At 42.6% G+C, this 15,083-nt stretch overlaps 1 protein-coding gene across 1 annotated transcript in view; it reads left to right on the forward strand.

The window, feature by feature from the left end:
* The window catches only part of CCN4 (cellular communication network factor 4), a gene marked incomplete at its 3' end in the record, with an annotated part of 34,591 nt that extends 21,357 nt beyond the window's left edge, over window positions 1–13,234 (forward strand). The window contains exons 2-5 of the mRNA XM_082283123.1: window positions 5,679–5,958; window positions 9,704–9,961; window positions 11,887–12,080; window positions 12,935–13,234. Of these exons, the coding sequence (XP_082139249.1) occupies window positions 5,679–5,958; window positions 9,704–9,961; window positions 11,887–12,080; window positions 12,935–13,234 (1,032 nt within the window). The remainder of the gene's footprint in view (window positions 1–5,678; window positions 5,959–9,703; window positions 9,962–11,886; window positions 12,081–12,934) is intronic.
* Between the last annotated feature and the right edge of the window lie 1,849 nt (window positions 13,235–15,083).

Genomic DNA, 15,083 nt, shown 5'->3' on the forward strand with positions numbered 1-15,083 from the left:
GAGTAAGAAGATGAAAACTATCTTCCTTTTGATTTCAAAGGCATGACTGAAAAGGAGATAAGCAATTTCAGAACAAGGCCACTTGCAAAGTAAAGCCTCTGCCAAAGCAGTCTGATCTTGTCTGGAGGCTGGAACTGATACTGGTTTTGCTACCCAGCTTTTGGCTGATACATCGATATCTTATACTGGGCAGTTTTAGGATGGTTTTTAACTCTGTGATCTTGCATGGTCCACACACACTTTCCCTTTTCTATAACTGAAGTCTGACTGCTTGTACCTTCTGGAGACTTTTCTCGTTGGTCCTCCAGATGTTCCCTGTTACTTCTCAGACGCCAGTTCAAGCTTGTTTCATGGGATGAGCTCATTGCAGCACAAGACTAAAATGCTCTTAGACCACAGAAATTGTGCTGTTTAATATCTCTGTTTGTGGAGTCTCAATTTGTTAATAATGCCCAAACATTTTTAGGTCACCCTATTCTAAGTAAGTGCTTCTTCTACTGGGCCACAGATATGAAACATCAGGTTGCTTTCTAACAGGGAAGTTTCTCCCCTCTGAATACTCCATGGAAAAATATGAAGAAAATGGGAGGTCACACTGAGTTTACCAGTATGAGCAATTTTTTGGCAAAGAGATGAATGTATGTAATCTTTACTCTGTAATTGTCTAAACTGAGTTAGAAAAGATTATTCCAAACATAGTCTACATTCTTCCCACGGATACATTTCCCAAAATAAAGTTATGGGAAGCTGACTGTTCATCATTCATGGATCCACAGACATATAATGGTTGGTTCACTGGGGATATTTTATTTTCTTAGGCTATTGAACGTTTGGCTTCATGCAGAATGTTCCTTTCTGCTCAACCTACCATGTACAGCAAGAATAAATCCAGCTGGCATCTGACATCTTTAACACTGTCATATATTTTCTGGGTTCAGAGTCTGTTATTTCACAATGTGTCCTGGAGATTTCATGTCTGGGATCATTTTAATGAGGTATCTAGAACCTCATGCATGGGGAGGCTGAGCCCTGAGTAATCATATTTTCCTCTGACCATTAAATTACATGTCCTGCAGAATCTGATTTATATCTCTGTCCTGATGCTACTTGTCCCTAGCATTAGCTTGTGACAGTTTATGAGCATTCATGGGGACTTAGGGATTTGTTGCAAGAGTTTAACAGCAAGGAAGTCCTGATGGTACTGTGATTACTGCTGATCTCCCTGTAAGAACTGGCTTTCTGTTAACCCATCTGTTTTTGGTATAATAATAATGCAAATATTCAGAAATATTCAGCACAGAAGTTTCAGCTGAGCAAAATCAAGAACAAACTCCTACCCTGAGGGCTTGACTTAAGCCCACTGATGTAAGCCAGGTCCTGTTTTACATTGCCATCTCTCTGACAAGCATTATGAGTTTTTAACTTCTGTCAGCTCTGGGATGAAACTAAGAAATCTCTATGCTTGCCCAGAAATACAACTGAGGGATGAAAGGGTATGTGGCTTTATTTAATGGATTATTTATATTTCATTTTGTCTTTTCATTTTTTACTGATTTATTGAGCTCCAGATGCTGTGTTCCCCTGGGAACCTGCTGCATCAGGTTAGTGTTAGCAACTCTGGGAAGGTGCATGAATCTCCTCGGGTGCCTTCAAAACAATTTTGGGTAATGGGAATATTTAGGGTGGTTCTTGGAACTGGAATTGGCTCTACAGGCATTTCTGCCCGTGCTGTCTCAATAGTTCAGCCAGTAGGTGGAACCAGGGGAAAGCAGATGTTTTACGTACAAATTCTCAAGCTTTTCCTAGGAGATGCATCCCAAAATGTCTGAATAAAATTGTGTTTTTAACTTCAGTGTTACTGTTTAGAACAGTCAAACTCCAAATCTGGAGTTATTTCTAAACAGTGACAGGATGACGTTGTCAGACCTTGTAGAATGGAGAATGTTTTCATAAAATTTCCTCACAAATCATTTTCACTTGTGAAAATATGTCAGAGATAGAGAACAGTGGATAATCCAGATCACATCATATCCCTTCATTAACGACATCTGGCATTTCCTCAGAAAGGCAGTATCAGAAATGTAGGTTAAAAATATTTCCTTAATGTGTTCTGCTGTGAGAAATTAAATGTAGTCCACCCAATGGCATGTTCCCTGCAAAACACAGCTTGGGCAGCTCTGAGTGAACTAAAAACTTCTCCTTTGAGATCAAATTACCATCAAGGAGAAAACAGTAAGAGGTGATAAAGTACTGAAGTTTCTGCTACCGTGGAACCATTTCTGCAGCTCTGTTGATAGCCAGAGGAATCCAATTTAGAAGTCACCATCTTTTCTGAACATTTCCCATCAATAAACTGGAAGGGAAGAACATGGATAGCTTCTCCCTACTTTCACCAAGCTGATGAGAAAAATACTTGAAAGAAAAAGGTTTTAAGAGGAAGATCTTGCAGTACTGAAACAGTAAAATCAGTACATATGAATGTATTTTTAAACATCTGTAAAAGCTAGAAGCAAAGGAGTATATTGTGATGTTTTGCTGCTTTAAAGCTAAGGTGGAGGCTCCTCATGTATTATGTAAAAATGCTGCAATAAATCTGCCTGGCTTGTAGTTTGGGCTATATACACTAGTGTCAACACCATAGCCTGGGTTTTCCAGTTTTCAAAACTAAAATGTACTTACAATTGCAGTATTTTTTGACAGATTTAAAATATACTTTGCCAGTAGGAAGAATGTGCTGCTGAAATGCTGCTATCCATTTTGTATCTTGAAATCTGGATAGCAAAACTCCTGACTATTAAAAATGCTCAGTTTGTGGCTATGGCAGACAGTGGGTAATTTTTTATTTTCTCTTTCTCTCCTCTTGAATGTGAAGACAGAAATTAGCTGGAAATTGTTGCTAGCAATCTGCTCTGCAGATGCAAAAAGAAAGTAATTTTGAAGTTTGCCAAGCATAAATCAGGAGTGACTTTAATAGAGAGTTATCAGGCATGGTAGGGTGAGAAAAGCTTCATCTTGTTTTAATGAGAATGGGTTTGTACTTCCAAAAGCAGAAAAATTAGAACTCATGAATAATTTTGGTGGAATATTTTCTCCTTGGCATCCAAGATAACAAATCTGTAGACTCCAAGATTGAAGAATAATTAAATGAAACAGGTTAATTACCAGTACTTGGGAAAATTAATTTCCTAACAGGCATATTCTTTTATCTTTCTGACATTTCAAAACAAATTTGTCAGATCCCCACTACTGTGACTTTTGGTGTTCATTTTCTCTTTGCTCTTATTTCAGATTTCTTACAAAGTCATTGTCCTCCTATGCATCATATTGACCATAAATACACAATTCCTGAAACCTTAAATTACATTTTTTTGTTTGTTTGGCATTTTTTTCTAGTGAAGGATGGCCATTGGGGAAGGCCCTTGCAGTGTGATTTCCTGTTGATAGCACTTGTGGAAAGCATTAGTCGTGATGACTTAACCAACATACTCATTAATAAGGAAGTGTCTATTTTCTAAAATGTTCTGGGACGTTGAAGTAGTAGGGCTGAATAACTTTTCCAAAGAGACTTAGGTATTCCAGTGATGACAGCTGACCATGGAAATGGGAAAGCCAATACTTTTATAAATCTACAGAACTTTTTCTCCCATAGCGAAGGTCTGAGGGACTTAGGAGGGGAGAGAGGAGAGCTTGGAGGCTGTACAGGTTGTGCACTTTTAAAGAGCCTGGTGGACAACAATTTACAAAGGCTGGGTTTTGCTTAGGTGGTGATGGAGCCTAGGACATGATGCCAATTCCATCACTCCAGCCTTCCCTGTTTGTAAAACCCAGGAGTGATAGTACTTTGATCCCTGTCCACACTGATTATCTGAAGATGCCTATGTAGCCCACACTGTGTCCTTGCAATGGACTCAGCCACACCACTGGAGATTTCAGCCAGCACATCCAAGAACCACAACAGGTCCTCTCTGTAAGGACACTGGAAAGGCTTCGCTGGCCAGCTCAGCTTTCAGACCTAAGGAGGGGCTGTTAAATACTCCAAACTCCTGTCTCTCACAAGCCACCAAATGTCTCCTAGCTATTCAGTCCTTTACAAGAATTCATTTCAGTCCTTCACATATTAACTAAACCCACAGGAGTATCAGGGCTCCTCTTTGCTACGTGTGTTGGCTCACAGGCACTTTCATATCTGCACAGGGAGAAGCTGTTTGCTTGCTTATGTTGACAATAGAAACAAGGGACGGTGAAGGGATTTACTTACGAGGTTGGGCTGTGGCAATGAGCTCTTTAAATAGCTGTGTGACTTTTGTCTGTGCATCTGGATCTGATTATTAAGCACTTTTTTTAATGATCAGCAACAGAGTAAATAGGTTTATTGCACTTGAGGAGGCCTCTCTTCTCAAGTGGCAGATTATTGCACCTACTCAAATTATTATGAGAGGAATGAAAAATCCTACGATTAAAAGGCCAGGGCTTTTCATCAATCTGAATGTTCCTCTTTTAACAACTCTGACAGCATCAAGGAGCCTTAAAGTGGGAGTAAATTATATTGGTATGTTTTAGTTTAAACATGAGTTTAAAGGTGTTTTTAAGCCAACTTTCAGGCCAACTGTTTGTAAAAGGGGCCTTAATGGAATTGGGAATTATGCCCAGAGCAAGCACATTGTCTATTTGGCAGTGATTAGCAATGTGTTAACAATTTAGTGTTCTAAATATAGGACAACCAATTATCAAGATATTTAAATACACCTTCAGATACAACAGTAGTGGGTTTAGAAATGTACTTTAATAAAATCCGAGCCTGCTAACAAAGAAACTGTAAAAAACAGTGAAGGGTCTTTGCAGAGGTATCCTGATGGGTAGCTCACCCATGTGGGGTTGTAATTCTTGGGGATGTTTTTTCCCGCAAACTCCTGGGTGAGGCATTTTCTTCATGGAGAGTTGTTGGAAAGCCTTTTGTTTGAGACCTCTCAAACTGCAAAGAGGACAAAACACAGGGGATATAAAGCACAGTACAACGAAGGCAGCAATGGATGGAATTTCCTTGGCAATTTCTAGAGCCTGACTTTCTTTGTCTGAAGTTTTTGAGGTTACACACTTATTTTTTGCAGCACTAGAAAGGGCTTCTAGACCGCATGTGCCCAAGCAGTGCCATGTTCCATCTGCTGCTGACAGACTGTGAATAACTCCATTTGTTTCTCTGCCTGAGATACTGTGCCCTGCTTGACCCCCATGTATGGCACGGGTTTTCTGTGCAGTGATCCTCTTGGAAAAGTGAAATCTTTACTTTGTCACTGGGCTGATTTTCACCCTTCCTGCACCACAAATGTCTCTGGTGTTGTTAAATGTCATCCAGAGTTTGCTCTGCAGAGCAACCCAGAGTTTAACAGTGCAGAATGTAACGAGCCTCTAGCTTCTGTGGGTTTTGATATAAACTACAGTGTCCCAGTACTCCATGATCTCAGTAATAGTGACCTGGAATTGGATCACTGTGTTACATGATATCCCTTTTCTACCTTGACTAACCTTGATCAGGTTTTTTATCTGATTATCAAGTTTTGAATTGACTTGCAGGCTGGTTTGTCTGAGTTTTTTTTCAGTCAGCTGAGGACTAAGCACCACAGGGTTTTCAGCCTCCATTTCTCTGTGGCGCTTTCCAAGCTGTGTTTCTTTATTTGCAGGCCACTGCCCAGACCTCCCTCACCATGACCAGCACTGTCCCAGCCACGACAGAGACCTACACACGGACTCAGTACTGCAAGTGGCCCTGCGAGTGCCCCAAGTCCCCACCCCGGTGCGCGGTCGGCATCAGTCTGGTCACAGACGGCTGTGACTGCTGCAAGATGTGTGCCAAGCAGCGTGGAGAGAGCTGCACTGAGGCCGACACCTGTGACTTCCACAGGGGCTTGTACTGTGACTACAGTGGAGACAGACCTAGGTACGAAATAGGAGTATGTGCACGTAAGTGATGTACATATATTTTTGACTTAGATATACACTGGCACCTCCTGTTGGTCTGAGCAGGGGCTGAGATTTATCTCATTAGATACCTGGCTGCACGGTCATCAGCTCCTCCGTGCATCACCTTTCATTCCCTTGTAGCCATCTTTGTTCTCAGGGCAGTTGTCTGGATGAGAAATGACATCTGAATTCCTGTTCTTTGATTTGGCTGCAGCCATGAGCAAAGACCAACCAGCATATGAAAGTCTCCATACATGCAAATAGATTATTCTGTACTCCCTGTAACAGGAGAAGGTGCTGTACTGGGTTGGGGATGAAGGAAGGATAGGTGGGCAGCTGGATTTAAAAACAAGCAATATGGGCACCTGCATGAAAACCATGGCATTAAGGGGACACTTTTGGCTAGCTCCCTATAGTGGATAGCTTGGAAGGATAGCATGTGGTCTGTAGAATACCCTGTCAAGAGGGTCAGGAATGAACTATCTCCTATCGGAGCTTGTCAGTTACAAATTAAGGTCTAAGCCTTGATTTTACAATGGTTACAGTCAGGTTAGCTGCTATGAGGCAGAAGGATTTCTTCCTGCCTGCCATAACAAACTCTTGGTTCCATATGACTGGAATGCTTTTCAAGAAGAAGTGCAAAAAGAAATTAGGTAGTGTTTTGTGTGTTGAGAGTATATTCACTTGTTCTGAGTTCCAAAACGTGAGGGGGAATCTGACCCTCTCATAAAAGTCAGAAATTATTGAAAATCATTACTCTAGGAATGATTAAAAGCCGAAGGATCATGAGCACAACCACACAGATTGCTGATCGGAAAGGCTACTTTTTAGTAGGTTTTTAGAACATATGGTCATGGCTTTAGGTTCATAAACAGGAAAAAGCCATTTAGCTGGAGGGTCTTCTGGGCTGGAACATAACACCAAATGATCTAAAAGAAAATGTAAAGGTGAAAGGAAACCTGGATGAGAGCTGACTGAGATGGACAGACAGAATAACTGATCCACAGAAGAGGAAAAGAATTGCAAACTGTGGGCTTCAATAAACTTAGAATATGAGCAGAGGTTACACAGGGGGCAGGTCTGAGGAGTTAAGAGGTTCAGGGCAGCTGGCAGATTCCCAGAGAAATGATACCAGGCATTGCTCTTCCTCAGCAGAAGGGTGAGAAGTCTAGTAAGAAATGACCTTGGCTTTGCACTGGCTCAGCCACAAAAAAAAAAAAAAAAAAAAAGAAAAGAAGCAAGCATGCAAAAGGTGGAGTCTAACCAGATTTTTTTGTAGCATACAGGCAAAATAACAACAAGAGAAGTTACGTGCTAGGAGCTGTAAGCTTAAACAGTGATTTTCAAGATTAGAAAAGATTAAGGTTAAGAAAAGAGGATATGAGATCATTCAAATGTATTGTCTGGAGTGCGTGTAGAACATCCATGGGAGGTCTGTAAGAGCAGGTTAGACAAACATTGTCAAGAATGACATCGTTACAGCTGGCCCTGTGCTGGGAGAGGAAAACAGGCTGGATGTTGTCTCAAAGCTATCAGCCTTCCTAGGCCTCTTTAAAGGTCTTCATGTTGCTTTGCATTTGTTTATTTATTTTAAATAGTTGTTTTTTTAGTTGGATATCTCTTGGTTTTTTGCAGTCCTCCCACACATCACAGGCACTCAGTGTGCAGGTGGCAGCAGCACTGTGATGAAGGAAGATTGACTCCCAGCTTTTCCAGTGAGGTTTGGAGGGATTCCCAGTCTGTGCTTTCACTTCCCTACTGCCATGACAATGTACCCCATTATTTGACATTTATGGTTATTTGGTGAGGGGTGTTATGGTGTGCACAGCTGAGGGGAACAAGAGAAAGGTCTTTCCATGGCTAGGATGTGAAGCAGGGTGTCTCTGAGTGCCAGAGAAACCTGTGGCCTATCCCTTGTTTTCAACACCCAGGTAGATGCACATGACAGGGTCTGCTGACATGTTTTTTTATACCCTGGGCCACAGATAGGCTGCATCACCCCACTCTGAGCCCACCAGCTTCTATCCTGACCTGGTGACTGAAAGCTCCTGTGAGTGGGAGTCCTGTGCTGGGTGTTGTTGGGGACTAACTGCTGTGAGGACAATGTTTGCACATGGGTCCCTTCAGCTAGATCTAGAGAATACAGGGCGTGAAGGGCTACAGACAATATAATTTATGGAAACTAAAGATGCTGAAAGAGTTAGGGACTGGTGTTGGGAAAGGTAATGAGGTCAAACTGGGGGAAATTCAGGCTGTATCTGGACTGACATATTGAGGTGTGTCCCAGGATCTAACCTCCCAGACAGCAAATAGGAAACCTGCTGGGAGTCACTGCAGTTCTGCTTTTCTTGTTGGCTTTTCTCTGCACCAAAGCAGAGGCAGCAGGGTGCTGAGCACAGGCCTAGGGGATGAGGCAGGTGTTTTGCATGTTGGGCTGGGAATAGGGATGTGCCTCCAAATCGCTTTATTTTGATGCAGACTCAGGGAGGTTCTGCGTGAAGGAATTCAGCAGCCCCACTGTCTATGTTTGGGGATGTTCTCATGGTGAACCTCTGGGCTTATGAGACCTGCAGGAGACTGAGTTAACATAATCCTGGAGGAATATGCTCATAGGAAAACACCAGGAGATACTGCATTTTCTTGGACTCTCATAATCTATGCATAACTAGAAGTCTCTCTGAATTCTCAGGCCCAGCTCCAGCGCTGAGTGATAACTTTTCAGTACAAAGGCTTAAGCATTGCAAAAATTGGAGGTGACCATGAACTGGAGATCTAGATCTGGGCTTCAAATTCCAGCAGCTCTCATTTTTGTGCAGAAGAAAGGATTTGTGCTTGATGTTTTCATTCAGCTCATTCTAAAAATAGGAAGACTTTGCAGAATTTTAATCCAGCATTTCAATTTGTGTTTTCCGGAAGCAGCTCCATTTCTGACCAGACTCAAAACATAAGCAACCCAACCAGTGTGTGTGCACTGCCTCCATGTGACCAAACAAGAAACTGAAGTTTGAATTTTCCATTGGAAGCCACCATTTCCAAATAACTGTCCATAATTTGAAACAAAACAAACAAACAAAAAAAGCTGCTGTGTGATTCCTTTTCATGGGCAATCAAAAGGCTTGACATTCTTAGGGATTTTATAAAAAAAAATACATCAAATATTTATTTTTATGGCTTTATAATGTGTACCTCATTTTCCAAGAAAACTGCTCTGTGATAAACCACGTAAGATCCAGTTTTCTAATTGTAGGAATCCAGTGCCATTTAGGTGCTCCTTTGCTACCTTGTTTGTCCTCCCCTTCTGCTTCAGACATACACAGGTGTTGTGAACAGCTGTGTCATGTGTGCAACTCCATGAAGTCCCCTCTTATGTCTCTGAAAACCTCAAATTTCACTCAATACATTTTTAAACTACTTTGATTGCTCCTCATGAATAATTCCTACCACTGTGCCATTAAATATTTTTTGCTTTTTTTTAAGTAAGAATTTGTGGATAAAACTTGTTTATTTTCTAACTTATTTTTTAATTGAAACATTAAAAGGTTCTCTTGTTTTTGCTGTGATTTAGAATGGAAACTGTTTCCTAGATGTTATGACTACACCTGGCTCAGCATCAGGCTGAACACATCTCCCCGCAGCACTGCCAGCCCAGGGATCAGCTTGGTAAAGGAACACATCAGAGCTGTTTGTTGCCAGCATTAGTTTAATGGTGCTCTGTGTGTTTTTCTCTCTTTTTCTTTCTTTTCAGAGATTGTTGGTGTAGGATGTGTCCTCAATGGAGTCAGGTATAAGAATGGGGAGACGTTTCAGCCCAACTGCAAATACAACTGCACGTGCATTAATGGGGCTGTGGGCTGTGTTCCCATGTGCACAAACTCACGTCCTCCGCTTGTCTGGTGCCCAAACCCCAAGTTGATAAAGATGGCAGGGAAGTGCTGTGAGCAGTGGATTTGTGATGACTCCAGGAAAATCAGGAAGACATCTCCGCGTCACATCTCCTCTGCAGGTATGGTGGGAGTGAGGCAGATCTCTCCTTTGCCATCTGGCGGAGTCTACAAGCAAAGTATCAGCTTGTACTGCCAGACCTGTCAGGTGTCTAATCTTTTTGAGGGACACAGAGCCTCCCACACAGCATGTGCTGAAACACAGGACGGGCAAGCACCAGTGGTGTGCTAGAACTCCTTAGCAACAATATGGATATGGATGTCCCTTCCCTGTTCAAGGCCAGGCTGGATGGGGCCCTGAGCAACCTGATCTAGTGGGTGGCTGTCCATGGCAGGGGAGTTGAATTGAGAGGATCTTTAAGGTCCTTTCCAACCCAAACCTTTCCATGAGTCTATGAGTATGATATTTATCAAACACTCTCATGCAACCATTCTGGAATTCTGTGTGCCAAAGCCCTCTTTGAAGGACACATCTGCTGGAACTCTGAAGATGTCACAAGTCCTTTTTAACTCTTCATTTTTTTTTTTTTCCCCCCCCTCAGTTTGGACTCTCTGGGAGAGAGAATGGATTCAGTTTAATTTGGGACTGAGGCTTTATGTCTGGGTTATATTGCTATTGTAGTGCAATTTTAAAGCCCCTGTATCTTAGGAGCCTCAAACTTACACAGCACCCTGAAGGCAGTTATTGTGTGGAAGTTTCACTGTGAGTTGGGCTAAATTGTCTTTCTGGTAGTGTAGCTTTTCATCAGTTCTGAACTGATGACATCATTAAACTTTCTTTCCTCACACTCACATTTATAGTAACGATCACATAGTCCACTGCACAGAAGTGGTATCATTTGCCTCAAGCATGGTCTCAAATGCTTAAGATGGACTCAGCTTGCCATATGTCTTAAATTTATCATCAAAATGCCCTGTGATGCACTGTAGTGAATCCATCCAGCCACATTAGCTCCATATTTTAGACCATCTCACAAAAGCAGAGCCCAAGGAGAGGTAGGACGGTTGTTGTAAACAAAGATTTTGGTTCCTTGGTGGTAAGAGTTCCTTCCCAAACCTTGGTCTGTACTTTTGTTGCACAAAAGAAAGCCTCTCTCTTCATTTTGTGAGTTAAAACCACCAGAGTTCAGCCCTTGATTCTCTGTTTCTGATAGCTCTGAAATGTGAGGTGGGTCCAGATTCAAAATATGTACTACTGAAACTGGCCTCATGTCCTCATGGCCTGTGTCCCAAAATGGGCAAAATACTACTTTGCTTTCCTGACTTTTCTCCTGTAAGAAGTCTTATAGAAGTCAGACTAGCATTTATTACGTTTAATATAATAATTAATATAATAATAAATATAACAGTGAGCAAGCTCAATGCAGCTGTTTCTACCAGAGTTTTGCCTGTGGACTGTCCTGTGAGCTGTAAAGCAGTGGGGACTTTGGCTGAGGCTGGGACAGAACCTGAACTGGGGTTGCTGGCTGCTTTCAAAACAGAGCCCACCCTCTCTTCAAATGGCTGCTGAGCTCTCTGAGAGCTATTGAAGCTGTTCTTCCTCCCAGTGAAAGGCTGTGGCTGCTTCCCAAGCCCTCTGCCATCCAGCAGAGACTGTTGACCACTTTCTGCTACAGGGAACCAATTGAATGAGCTCAGAAATAAACCTTCATGGTGAGATCAGATCTCCACCCGCTGGCTCAGGCTTCTGTAATTGTTTATATTGTGGCAGCACCTGGGGGTCCCAGACAAGGACCCCCTTGTGCGAGGCTGTGAGGGGGAGTAAAGGAATGAGCCCTGGCCCCAAGCGCTCACAGCGCTGGAGAGTCTGGCACAAGTAGGTCAGCACAAAGGGGGTGGGATGAGGGGGTTCACAGGAATGCTGAGCCACTTCGCTGTGGTTTAATTATTTGGGTTAGTGGCCTGAATGTGCAATGAGCTGGGAAGAGGGTGTTTAATATGTAAAGCTGCCTGGGCTAAATAATGTGGGGTTAATCTGTCTCTGCAGCATACGAGGGAGAGGATGAAGCCTGGCAGAAGAACTGCATCGTGCACACCTCACCCTGGAGTCCCTGCTCAAAGACCTGTGGGCTGGGCATCTCCACCAGGATTTCCAATGACAACGACCAGTGCCGGCTCCTGAAGGAAAGCCGCCTGTGCAACATGAGGCCCTGCGAGGTGGATATAACCCAGCACATCAAGGTGGGGACTGCTTCTTTGTGCACCACTTCAGCTGGACACTGAGTCAGCCTTTCTTTGGCAGCATTCAGGCCTCATGAGGCTGCACTTCTACACAGACTTACTGTACTGCAGAGTTCCAAAATTTATCCTGCCTGTGCTGGTATGAAAACCTTTCCCTGAGAGTTTTAACTTCAGCCAAAAGGTCCTTGCAAGGAAAGCCAAGCCAAGCCTGCTGTGCTCGAGGCTGGCTCAGACAGCCCTGTACTCAGCTGGCAGAAAAGCAGTGCTGCACGTCTGGTCACAGCTATGAACTCTATTATGCAAGTATCCTACTTGCAGCTTTTGGGTCCATATGTCTGAATGTGTAAGTCTTTCACACGCCCTAGGTCAGGGCTGTAAAAGTCTTTCTAACACTTACAAACCCCTTTAAACATAGGAATCATAGAATAGAATAATAGAATCATTAAAGTTGGAAAGGATGTCCAAGATCAGTAAGTCTAACCTTCGACTGAATGCCACCATGCCCAATAAACCACATTGCAAAGTGCAACGTCTATTTGTTTTTTGAATACTTCCAGATATAGTGACTCCATCACTTCCCTGGGCAGCCTGTTCAAATGCTTAACCTCTCTTTCAGTGAAGAGACTTTTCCTTGTACCCAATCTGAACCTCTCACAGTGCAATTTGTGGCCATTTCCTTTTTTCCTGTCACTATTAACCTGCTAGAAGAGGCTGAATCCCCTGTCCCCCCTGATCTCCCCCATCTTGCCACAACCTCCTTTCAGGGAGTTGTAGAGAGCAAGGTGAGTTTTATGTCCTACCCGTGTCAGCGCTGAATATTAATCTATTTGTTTTTATTTTCTTCTGTTATTTAGCCTGGGAAGAAGTGCTTGGCTGTCTACAGGGCCAACGAACCCATGAACTACACCATCTCTGGATGTGTGAGCAAGAGCCCATACAGGCCCAAATACTGCGGCGTCTGCACAGACAACAGGTGCTGCACACCCTACAAGTCCAAGACTATTGAAGTGAGGTTTCAGTGCCCAGATGGAACTGAGTTTTCCTGGAAAATCATGTGGATCAATGCTTGTTTTTGCAACCTGAACTGCAGGAACCCCAATGACATCTTTGCTGACTTGGCTCATTACCATGATTACTCTGAAATCGCTAATTAAATTGGCTGAATGCTGGAATTGACCTGGTGCTCTGATTTTACAGAGGTTTTAAAATAAAAGGAGAATCTTCATCCACTGCAAATGTAAAATTTGTTATTTTCCTGAGTTAGGATGTTAAATCTCTTTGTTTTGCCACTGTTTTTGGAGATGCCTTAAACAAATGGGATTTTTTATTCTAATAGGTCTTCATCCATTACCAGCAGCCAGAAATTCCTTTATGTGCAGACACTGAGACTTAAATGACAGTTCTGTTGGCACTGTCATTTACTAGGCCAGAAGTTTAATTGCCCATAGGAAGGAACAGTACACTAATATGACAACAAAAGTATGGCTGTCATTAGCTTAAACATAAGATTCAGACATCCATATTGTCATTGCTTGAATGTGGTTGTCTAAGCTGGAAGACTGATATATATGTTTTATATTCAACACTAGACACCAGAATTTGATGGTCTGACCCTTGCAACTAAGGTCTAGCATCTGTCACACTGAGATCAGTCCTAGAATCACCTCTCTATTATTCTCAGTCAGATCCTACTCCATGGTGAATTTTATGGCAAAAGCCTAGGGAGAGGAACGTTTCTCCTGAAATCTCTGTGTGATGAGCCTGTCTCTCACTACTATAGGCTGGGTCCAAGAACTTCTGTGTCCTGGTCTCCTTGGACTCACCTCAGTCTCTTAAAGTATCTTGTGCCAGGAACATTTTCACAATTCTCTGCCTGCTCTGATCTTGAACAGCCTGACTGAATCCAAAACAGGTGCCCCAGAGTGAAAATCATATTTTCAGGATAGGTCATCTAACAGCCACCCCAGAGTGAAAATCTAATCCACAGGTGATGTATAGGCTATCTCTGCACATGAAATGTAGAGAGCCAGATAAGAGATGAAGGACAAGACCTCATGCACCCACTTATTCAGATAGAAGTTGTGTGGTCTGTGTCCAGGGCCTACCACTGCCTCCTGCTCCCCATGGTGTTACCAGCACACTGGTCCCTCTTCCCACTGCCACCTTGCCAGTAACACAAATCATTGTTTTACATGACTGGGGTAGGGGAAAGGAGATGTGCTAAGTGAGAAAACTGGCGTTAGGCTTCCCATCAGCTCTGAGAATGTGTGGATGCAGGAGGAAAGACAACCCTTGGCATAGCTTCTGGTGCATTAATTCCAGCAGGGCTTCTACTCAGAGTGAATATCAATCCAAACATTTTCTACAGAAATGGTTTCACATGCAAATGTCAGCTAAGTGAAGAAAAAAACCCTGTCATTACCTTTCCAGGTAAGAAATTTATCATCACTGAAGGATGGTGGAGCCAGTTTTTTCTCCTATAAATTGTTAGTACAGCAGCCATGCCCCATGACATGTTTGCTATTGCTTCACTTGGGAGAGCAGAATTGTGCTTCTGCATGAACAGGAGAATTGTAGTATCCACTTCCAAAATCCCTGGTGGTACAGTAAAACTTCTGAGTGACACATGATCTGGAGATCATGGAGGCTGAACTTGTGATGGTGCAGTTGCAAATTTTGCTTTACTTTCAGCTGGCAAATTGTCTGCCTTCATCTTGATAACGCAGCAGAAGCTTGATTCGTTTCTGGGAGACATAAATTTTTCTGGCTATGATAAATTAAAGTTCTTGTGAGTGGGTTGAAAATAATGCCATACCTGTGTAAAAACAATTAGGAAAACTGCTTTATATCTTCAAAAGCTCTTAACACCAACAGCATCTTAGTTTGTATATAAGGATTTGGCCCAAATATTTTTCATAGAGCTAGGTCATTCCTGAATTTAAAGCTTTATTTCTTTTTTGAAACTTCCATGAAATCTCCAGTGGTAGAAAAGAAGGGTGATCC

This window comes from Coloeus monedula (assembly GCF_965178545.1).
Source record: "Coloeus monedula genome assembly, chromosome: 1".
NCBI classification, from domain to species: domain Eukaryota; kingdom Metazoa; phylum Chordata; class Aves; order Passeriformes; family Corvidae; genus Coloeus; species Coloeus monedula.